Source organism: Argopecten irradians, chromosome 15 (assembly GCF_041381155.1).
Source record: "Argopecten irradians isolate NY chromosome 15, Ai_NY, whole genome shotgun sequence".
NCBI classification, from domain to species: domain Eukaryota; kingdom Metazoa; phylum Mollusca; class Bivalvia; order Pectinida; family Pectinidae; genus Argopecten; species Argopecten irradians.
In genome coordinates this window covers 16,246,020-16,257,029 of record NC_091148.1, presented here as the reverse complement: position 1 = coordinate 16,257,029, position 11,010 = coordinate 16,246,020, and the positions used below count along the sequence as shown (strand labels likewise).

The 11,010-nt window shown below is 35.6% G+C and overlaps 1 protein-coding gene across 1 annotated transcript; it reads left to right on the top strand.

Moving 5' to 3' along the window:
* Positions 1-511: 511 nt before the first annotated feature.
* On the top strand, positions 512-10,344 carry LOC138309541 (gamma-interferon-inducible lysosomal thiol reductase-like). The gene is made up of 7 exons (XM_069250770.1): positions 512-678; positions 4,161-4,343; positions 5,105-5,182; positions 5,559-5,669; positions 6,931-7,080; positions 7,812-7,880; positions 8,756-10,344. Exons 1-7 carry the CDS (start codon positions 553-555, stop codon positions 8,807-8,809), a joined length of 771 nt encoding a protein of 256 aa, XP_069106871.1. The 5' UTR covers positions 512-552; the 3' UTR covers positions 8,810-10,344.
* Positions 10,345-11,010: the final 666 nt, after the last annotated feature.

Below are 11,010 nucleotides of genomic sequence, written 5' to 3'. Positions count from 1 at the left end.
ATGGGAATTCAATTATCGATATCGGAAATTAACTCTCACACTAATGCAATAGTAATATAATTCCCGATATCGCCGGGAAATAGAATTTTAGATATTAGAATTCGGTTTTAATTTTCAATATGAGAAATAGATTTTCAGATATCAGAAATTAACAGCTATTCCCAAATGGTCGCCTTTTAAGTAAGAATAGTTTCTACAGAAAGTTATTATTTTAGCATCACCCTGCATGGGTAATGTCGGGATAGAACGATACAAATATATATGTATATGACAAATAAAACCCCTGAAATATGGATGGTGCATTAGCATTAGCTGACAGTATTATTTTTAATATTGCTTTGATAATGTGATATTATTGTGTAAATAAATTTCTTGAAAATCTTTGAAATATAAATAATTTTAAAAAAAAATCGAAGGTCCAAAGATAGATCCTTGAGAAACGCCCTCCCGGAACTAGTCCTGCGTGAGATTCGCTGTCGAATGCGCCTTGAGGTCATATGATATCACATGACCAGACGATGAAGGTGATCATGTGATGTAAATATAAACAACATGGACGGGTTTGTGTGGTGTGTTCTTCTTGCCTTTGTGTCCACAGTATCTTCTGTCGACGGAAGCTTGTGTAATTTCCCGCCAAGTCTATGGTGTTCATCGGAGGAAATAGCTGCCGCATGTCAGGTGAATTTTAGTTTTGTCACTTCTAGCCAAGGACGTATATCTCACTTATAAATCCTTGCTTCTAGCAGACAAAATTCCATCGATGTCGATCCACAGGCGTCTGCATCTGGTTTTGGAAAAATGAAATATCCTACCCCTAATATTTGAATGTTCATATAGTAGGGGTAGGTTATAATATTTTTATCATACCAAAAGCAGACGCTTGCTGTCGATGATTGTATTGAGTGGTTTGGCAGGGGCGTGATTGTGAAAAAAGAATGCTTGAAGTTATTTACAACAGAGCTCGAGACCAAGATCAGATCTCTGTTAATATATACTTTATTTATTTTACATCGATTGAGAAACAAGTTAAACAACTTATGTCAATCACTCTCGATGGCCCGGTGTAAGTGCGCGAGGAGTCTTAGTATGGGAGGAAACGGGAGTGTCCGGAGAAAACCCACGTGATCGGACAGGTGACCACTGACCTTTTCACGTCTGTGCCGGGGATCAAACCCTGGCCGGCTAGGTGAAAGGCGAGTGGCTTAACCATTACACCACCCGATTACCCGTCATTCACTTATAGAATAAATAAACACATTGATTTATAAACAGTTAACTTATTTTTGTATAACTGAATAATACATAAATTATTTCACAGTTACAAATTCAAACACATTTGATGAAAAGCTGCAATGAATACAGTATATAGTTAAACAATTATAGAATGTGTGGGAATATAGGTCACTCGCCTTATATATGTAGCGGGTTTTAATTGTACATAGTGATACAGTCGCTTTCTAGCTTCATGCTGAGGGGAATTTCCCTTTAGTTCAGTCGGTAGAGCCGCAGACCAGTACATTTTAAGTCTGGGGTTGTGTGTTCAAGCCCGGCCGGCGGCACACTACTCTCGCCTTGTTACATTTCAGGTGCTGTAGACCACTCCAAGCGAAAGCTATACGAGATTGAGAGGCTTCGTTGGAGATAGAACCTGGGTTGGTCTGTGTTCAAGGGCAAATACGTTTGAGTAGTGTAGCTTCGCGCGAGGGATAATTTCCCTTTAGCTTAGTCGGTAAAGTGGAGGGGTCAGTAAGTCAGGGCTCACAGGTTTGAGCCCGGCTGGCGGCACACTACTCTCGCCTGTTACAAATCGTATAATGGTTATTATTTTAGTGTGTGTGCCATAATTGCAATGGTTTCTTTCATTTTACCATCTGTTTGAATCTGGTTGTGTATTATGATAGTGGCTATCATTTGTATCTTTGGGCAATCTAGGTTAACTTAATTGGTGTTCATCCAGAAACAACAGGATATTGGTGAGTTGCGGGATAAGGTTCCGTGCTCACTTCGCATATGCCATAGATTGGACCAATCAGAATGGGTGTGCGATGCCACACAGAGAACCAGGGGGAGATACCTCCCCTACCAAGTGCTGACAACAGTTGCCATAGTGCTGACAACAGTTGCCATAGTGCTGACAACAGTTGCCATAGTGCTGACAACAGTTGCCATAGTGCTGATAACAGTTGCCATAGTGCTGACAACAGTTGCCATAGTGCTGATAACAGTTGCCATAGTGCTGATAACAGTTGCCATAGTGCTGACAACAGTTGCCATAGTGCTGATAACAGTTGCCATAGTGCTGACAACAGTTGCCATAGTGCTGATAACAGTTGCCATAGTGCTGACAACAGTTGCCATAGTGCTGATAACAGTTGCCATAGTGCTGATTACAGTTGCCATAGTGCTGATAACAGCACACGTACATATATGTACGTACTTACGTTAGGACACTTAGGGTGTTATATATAGTTTAGGGAGTGGGGTTGCTGTGGAGTTAGCTGGGAGGAGGGAGCGAATAGGAAGGGATGATGGTCATTAGCCAGGCTTTTGGCAGAAACTTGTGGGGGCTAGTGTTATCGTTAGGTACAAACTGTAAATACTTCTGTTCTCTATTCTTACTTTGTTATTGTTTACCTGTATATTATCTATTACTTAGTACAATAAATCTCCATTTAACCTTATACAATGTTTTATTGAATTAATTAGGGGTTGAGCTGTCTCTAATCAGCTCCACATGTGTACAGTGTGTGTGTTTCTACTCTTGGGGTTTGTCTGCTGACTGGTGTCGGGGGATTGTAAATCAAAACTATACAATCACACATTTGGGAATTAACAGTGGTTAAGGGGGTGGGTGGGTGGATATGTAACCCCTGGAGCATCGATGATGAATAGTTACATGGTTGTATGTTTAACTGCATTAGGAGTTCAATTAATTTTACTGAGAATTCCAAAGTTTTTGCTTAAATTGATCCCTGAAAATCATCAAAATTCTTCAATTATCCGATTTCAAAGAAAATTAATATGCAAGGGATTTCAGAAACAATCAGTACTAAGATAAGCAATTGCCTGTAATGCCCCCTTCTGAGTTTTATGTAAAAGGTTTTAATGGAAATGTTTGAATGGAAATAAGAATCTTAGTAAATGGAAGTGGAATTTAGTGTTCTGGGTCATGGAATATAATGGAAATGGATGAATGGTTGATGAACTTTGGTTAACCACCATTACCATGATCACAATTTCTACAATAAATATACTTCCATTACATACCTTGAGCAAGCACATGTACAGTGTACTTTGGTCCATTAGCTGGAGTGGAGCCGTTTCTTACAGATGTCAGTTTTCTACTTTGTTTTAAGACTTTTAATTTATTTATCAATTAAACTTTAATTTACCTTTATAAAGATATGCTCTGATTTTGCCTTATTCTCATTGGCTAATACATGGTCATGTAGTGTTTGATATAAAGCATGTCGACTGGTAGAATCTAAAATAAAGACCTCGGGATATAACGCCTTAGGTCATTATTTTAATTATTATACTAGAACACCATACAAACCTCGAAACAGGTCCATAATTGATATACATGTAAATATTATTGCTGCATGGGTTTTTTTCTAACAAAATTATTGAAATAAGGATAAAATGTAACTTTACCATCTAAAGTTTTGAGGTCACCCACATATACATGTATGATACACCTGACTAATTTATAAATTCTTATGCTAACTATACTTCATTGATTTGTCCTTTAACTGCACGATCATATTATGCTGTATTATGTAGATTTTCTGTATACCTGGTAAGGTTGTCACAGCAACCAAAAGAAAGTGACAGATTGTGTTACTAGCAACAACTGTGACCATGTGTGCACTCACCCATAACTAATGGGCTACTACATAACTTATACTGAATCATTCACACTCAATACGGCACAAGATGGTACAAGATTATATGAAGAGGAAATAACGTGATTTTACATTTCAGATATATATGAATACGTGGTATAATTGACATACAGAAAATATCTGAATGGTACAAAACGACCATAAATACACAAAAACAATCTGTGAAGAAGTGATATGAAAATTTCCAGCTCAGGAAAGACCATCAAGTGGCATGTTATTGGTGTAATATTGATTGTGTTGCTGATTCTCCACCAGGTAACTTGGCAGTGTAAGCAGTACTGGTCTCGGCAGACAGTTGCTGCTCCAGTTCAGCTCACTCTTTACTATGAAACGCTGTGTCCCGACTGTCAAAACTTCTACAAGAAACAGCTCTACCCCGCCTACAAACAGGTTGGGGATATCATGAACATAACCCTGGTTCCCTATGGGAATGCACATGTGAGTAAACAGCTTTATGTTTTCTTTGGTAAAAAAATAGCATGAGTCCGTTTCTGTTCATTTAAAGTGAACAGTCGGGCAAGGATGGCTAAAGTAGGTAAAAATGGTGTGAATGTATCCAGTATAATTTCTTATGAAATGGAAAAATAAAATCTCTCGTCAAAATCTGTCTGCGTACGAAGAAATTAATTTTAAAGTATGGAAATTCTAAAACATCCTCCCGGCTCACTTTGTCCGTGGTTACATTTCCACGCAGCCTCGCTTTCAATTCTTTCAACTTTTCTTTACTTTAATGGTCAGAACTGGGAAACTAAGCAGAACTTGGCCGTCGTATTAATATGCGAGAACTTTTGGAAGGCTAATGAATGCATTTAGACTGGTTTTCTTTGCCCGACTATTCACTTTAATTATAAATGTGTATACGTATATATACATACAGTGTTTGCCCCGCATCACAAATTAAGACATTTTAAAGTTATATAACATTTATGAAGCAAGGTTGATCTTTGACGGTGACAACTAAAACTCAATTAACTGAAAGCGGGTCATATATGTCAAAGTCATTGTTTTAGAGGTCAAGGTCACTTGATCACCATCTCTGATTTAGGCATGGTAAAATCATGTTGCATGTGCATGCTGAGATTTTATGAGAAGCTGTTTAGAATTACAATTAATTCAGTTTCTTTTCAATAACTATAAGAGGTCTAATTGATAAGTCAATTAGATTTTATCATCTTTTCTTATTATTTTTTTTTATAAAGGAGAAGAAGACTTCGGAGGGAAAATGGCAGTTCCAGTGTCAGCATGGAGAACAGGAATGTGTGGGAAATATCATAGATGTAAGTATATGATGTATACTGACATCATACAATATAATCTACATCATAGATTGATGTAATGGCCAGACCACAGTGGAAAAGTGATTTGAAATAAAGGAAACAAACAATTTTACTAAAGAATTTAGGCGACTGGAGAGTTCTGTTTTCTCAATGTCTAACATACTTCAATAACATCCAAACGTAGCGGAATTGGACTGGGTTGATCATTGTTGACCATGACTCAGTCGGTAAAGCATCTGGCTAGTGTTCGGAGGTCCAGGTTCGAACCCCGGTCTGGCCACTACAGTTTCTCTCCTCCTGTTACACTAATAAATAAGTCTATATGGTCGGTTTTGCCATTGACAAATTCTGTATGTAACGTTCTTTGTTTGTGTAGGCCTGCACGATCAGTATTGTGAAAAACTTCACGGTGTATTTCCCATTTATCTACTGTATGGAGGAGAAGCTATACGAAGGCAATATCAAACCTCCAGAGGCCGCTGACAAGGTAATTTCATGTACAGGACTATGTATACTGTGTTATACATGTAGTTGTTTATTTTTATGTGGAGATAATTCCGTGATTTAATATATTTCTGTTTTGTATTTTATAGTGCGTAGAATTTTTTACACATTGTCAATTTTTAACAGTTTTATGCTACAAGGGTTATCATCTTTCATTTGTATTTGCTGGTATTTAAATTCCGAAATATTAACTTTTTCGTAAATATAAAGAAATTTAATCCTCTGAATAAAAGCGACTATACAGTATGGACATACAGTGGAACTTGGTTGATACGAACTCGAATAATTCGACAACCCGGCTTAATACGAAGTACTTTGACGGTCCCGGCCGAATTTCCTCTTTATATTTGTTTAAAGAACTTGGATAATTCAAATTTGGAAAACTCGAAAAACTCAGATAATACGAAGTTAATTTTGGGTCCGAATAACAAAAAATCATACATCAAACGTTCGTATAACTCGAAACGAGATTTCTTGGACAACGAGATCGCCGAAAATGCCGATTTTCTTTTTCATACATCTGCCGTAGAACGGCTTTTCAAAATATATATTTAGATTTTCTTGTTATAATTTTGCAACTACCATCAGTGATTTTACATCTCCTTTTTCGCATCGTTTTACGACATCAAACTAGTCTATATATACCAAATAAAGAGATAGTCAGTAGACATGAGAACTCGCTTAATTCGAACACCCGGATAATTCGAAGTTTTATCTCGGTCCCTTCGAGTTCGTATTAACCAAGTTCCACTGTACATGTACCTTTATTACTAAATACAGTAGAATAAATTTATAACAAACACGCTGAAAAGGAATTTGTGGTTATTAAGTAGCAATTTTCATTCCCTGTTACGGTTCATATAAGATGCCTGTAATAGCTGGTATGTGTATAACGAACTATATTTATAACGAAATGATTTTGTTGGTCCCTAGAGGGTCTTTATGTTAATACATGTACAGAAGTGATGCTTCTGTCAGTTTCATAAAAAAGGAGAAAAATTGCTAAAAGGAAGATATACATTTAAAAATACAGGTAATGCTGTACATGTAATGGCAAGCTACAAACATGAAATGAGATTTGAATCAGATTCATTTAATAAATAGTAACACAATCATATAAAATTATAAATAAGTATTTTTAATTAATTTTAAAGAATGATGTTAAAAGAAATGTTAAAAAGGATATAAAATTATAAAACAAGGTTATACAATTGTATATACATATATTCTTTAATTTATTTCAGTGTGCAAAACTGTTAAACTTGAAGGAAATAGATGCCATCTTGGCCTGTTCTAATAGTGATGCTGGAAACATGCTTGAACACCAGATGGCGCTACAAACAGATGCTCTACAACCTCCCCACACCTATGTACCGTGGGTCCAACTAAATGGGGTAAATATTAACCACTCGCTATTAGGGAAAGTGCAGGGAACAAAGGTCAAGGTCACTGTTAAATCACATAACATTAGAATAAGCTGCCTGTAAACCAAGAGCCATGGTGGCTGATTGGTTAAGATATCATGACTATCACAAGCCCTCCATCTTTGGTTGCAATTTCAAATGCCATGTGAGGCAGTTGCTAGATACTGTGGTTTTTCTCTGGGTACTCCAGCTTTCCTCCACCAACAAACCTGGCATGTCCTTAAATTATTGGTTTGGTTTGTTTAGTTTTACGCCCTATTAACCGCCAGGGTCATTTATGGACATGCCAAGTTTGATGGTTGAGGAAAGCCAGAGTACCCAGAGAAAAAACACCGAACAAACAATGAATCAACTTATTTCCACGCCAATTTAATTTCTCAACTTATCGTCATATTATTCTAAGTACCCGGAAAAGAAACGCTAACCAGGAGCAAATACCCAGCAACTATGACTGTTATATAATAAGACGTTACTAAAATAATCAAACCAAACCGGACAATAAACCAACACATTTTCACGGCAATTTAATTTCGCAATTTATCGTCATATGATTCTACTGCATCCTGAGCTTGGCAAGTTTTCATTATTTTTACTTGCCTTTGAATTAAACCATGTGGAGAATAAGTTAGTTTTACATTTTCCTATGTCAGGTTGAGAACTAGTCATTCTGTGAGATATTTATGTGGCCATTTTTGTTCCAGGTTCACACTGAAAAGATAGAGAAGGAAGCGGAGAGAGACCTGGTAGGCCTGGTGTGTGATACCTATATGGTAAGTATCAAAGCTGTGTGTGTCGATAGCAAATGTTTGTGATAACAATGTTTGATCTAAATTGTTCCATAACTGAAATCTGAGTTGTCCCCTAATAACCAACTTTTAAATTAGTTCCCCTCTAATTGGCTGATTTACAGATGATAATTATTTAGGCACATATCGTGCTTGACACACACATGTACCTACCATGTCATGTACCTACCAATATCAGAGCAAATGTTGTAGCATATACAATGCAAAGCCATGTGCAGTACCTAGGCAGTTTGAATGACATTTGGTGAACCATCATCAGCCAATTGAGTTGGTCATTATAGCCACTTTGATTTACCTCCTGTAGCATATCAGACTTCCTCCTAATATATATATCCCCTATCGAAGGGCAAATCTAAGTGGCTCACAATAGCCAATTTAAGCTGTCCCCAAACAGCCAATCTGAGTTAATTTCCAATCTGTTCTGTCCTCCACCCTTCCCTTACAGGTTATTGCTCAAAGCCAAGAGTTATCTCCCTGTTCATTGAGTGGTTAAGACGGTTTTTAGGACCGTATTTTAGAAATTGAATTTTGAGCTAACAAAATCAATAATGAAACGGTCTTAAGTCTTAACAGACTGAAGTTCAGACTTAACCAATTACAGATGACGTTACAAAAAGCTACATCATTCTTGTCATTTGATTGGCTAAGGGAAAACTTAAGTCTAACACTGTTTAATGATCCTGGGGCCTACAAGTAATGTAAATTTTACAAGATCTTTGAGAACTATGCATGCCTGCCATTAAGAATTTAGACAAAATTAGAGTTATCTCCCCTGTTCACATTTTTAGATTATATTTCTCTTAATTACTTCTAATTTGCCTTTACTTTATACATTGCAGGGTGAAAAGCCCCCAGCATGCCAGAAAGAACTGAAGTTCAAACACAGAATTTAGATGAAGAAGGAAATATTACATGGCATTTAGCTTTCTTTATGAAAATTCATGATATGATCTTCTTGTCTGGAATCATGATGCATAGAAGAAATTTGGTAGATCTCACATTTTAAATTTTGTCAGGATTCATGATGTATGAAAGAGATTTTGGAGACCGTGCATTTTTAATTTTGTCTGGATTCATGATGTATGGAAGAAATTTTGTAGACCTCGCATTTCAAATTGGATTTTCTTAGAGCTGAGAAAGGCAATAGATGTAGAGCTGAAAAACTAAATAGCAGAGAATACTTACAATATACATAGGTAGATTTTATTTTTGCCCCATCGATTTGGTATCCCTGACCTAATCAGCTCTATCATTTAAAGCGTTTATGATGCACTTTTGATTCACAGTTGTTTCTAGAAAGTACAAGAAAAGCTACATGTTTATGCATGATGATACAAGTGTATAATTGACTGATCGTCAGGTGTAATATAGCCACACCTCGTACTTGCAAACTCACATGTTTTAATTCAATGTGTGAGTAAATATCGCAGAGCTCACAATACAAAATGCAATGTCATGTGTTAGTTTTTATTGACAGCTTGCGATTCGTCAATTGTGCAAATATCAGGAATTGTCTCCCTCTGTTGTTTCATTAATAATTAAAGTTATGATATTGTTTCTTATTATAATTTACATACTGACTATTTATTAATATCATTTGTAAATTATTGTGCATGAATTGTATTGATCAAAGTATTTGATCAAGACATTGCTCCTATTTTGATTAGCTAATTTACGATATTGATTAATAATAAAAGAGCTGTGATATATAGTTAGTAATACCATTTTCAAACTATTTTTGTTACATTGTATAACAGTTTTATTTCACGGATGATTTATTTTCACTACCAGTATATTCATGTTGTAACTGAAATATGGGAATTCTAAATACCAGCGAAATATTCAGAAATTAATTGATGTATCCAAAGTGATGTTCAATAATTCAACGAAGTATAGGAATTAATTAACCACAAAATTCAACCTTGGTGAATATGCTCCGTACAGGAAACCGCGAAATATTGACTCAGCAAATTTAAAGTGCTATACAGTAAGACATTGTTTATGCCATTTAATAAATTTATCATACTCATATGACCTTTGTGATGTCACAATTAATACAAGATGCCAGCATTAATTGTGTTAACAAAGCCAGTTTAACTACTTTGCTAAAAAAAACCTTGATTTTGAAATCCATTTACTCAGAAATGTGCATGTGGGTTGTTTTTTCTGTGTGATAACTTATATTTGTGTTAATTTCATGAATTTATATTCAAGATTTAATTTTGTTCTCGATAATGCTCCAAAGTTGATAAGGATATATATAAATATGTCTCGCAATATTGTTTTATAAAAGCTCTAATAAGGAAATGAACATGTTAATACTTAAAAAGAAAATGTGTACTGTCTATTTAATGTTATTCTGATCCATCAGAGTGATGTTAAATATTCTGTATTTTTGTCTGGACCAATAAACCTGTATCAGATGTAATGAATACAAGTGTTATTATTGTGAGATACACAGTTTCATCAGAATTGCCCGATATCATGATAAACAAAAGTGTATAATTAGCCGGTCAGTAAAACATGCAAGAAATGACAAAGAAAACTTGTCGCAATCAATCGCTTGTGTGTGATGTTGCTCACATCATTTCAAATAACAAACGTCTAAACGAATTAAAGAGCACATAAGCACTACGTAGTAATGTAAACATTCAGAGGAGTATTAAAAACATGAGCGACCGGGGAACATGGCAACACTTGAGTCTGTAGAAGAAAGTTTGTACAATTTTCCTGGAAAACGCACACGTCAAATATAATTGATTTTAATCGATCATCGATTGGTTACACAAAACTGATGATCGATCATAAAATTTCAACCGATTCCCAACACTACCTACAGTACAATACAGTTCACAACAAGAGATCAGGTTATTGAATCATTTAATGTATCAATCAATTATCACAAAAGATCACATTTAATCTACTTTTAGTATAAATATATACACGTATATAATACAGTGTAATTAAAAACATCTTTATATTACAGTGTCTGTTTAATAATTTAAAAGATAAGCCCTTCACATGACCTGTCACCTGATAAAATAATATATAGAATTATCTCATTAACCCCTAAAGACACATTTAGACTCTTCTA

Excerpts from the sequence above, each read along its gene's own strand:
- LOC138309541 (XM_069250770.1), top strand. The coding sequence starts at position 553 with ATGGACGGGTTTGTGTGGTGTGTTCTTCTTGCCTTTGTGTCCACAGTA. Across the intron at positions 4,344-5,104 it reads TTCCCTATGGGAATGCACAT|GAGAAGAAGACTTCGGAGGG; the intron begins GTGAGTAAACAG and ends TTTTTTATAAAG. Across the intron at positions 5,183-5,558 it reads GTGTGGGAAATATCATAGAT|GCCTGCACGATCAGTATTGT; the intron begins GTAAGTATATGA and ends TTGTTTGTGTAG.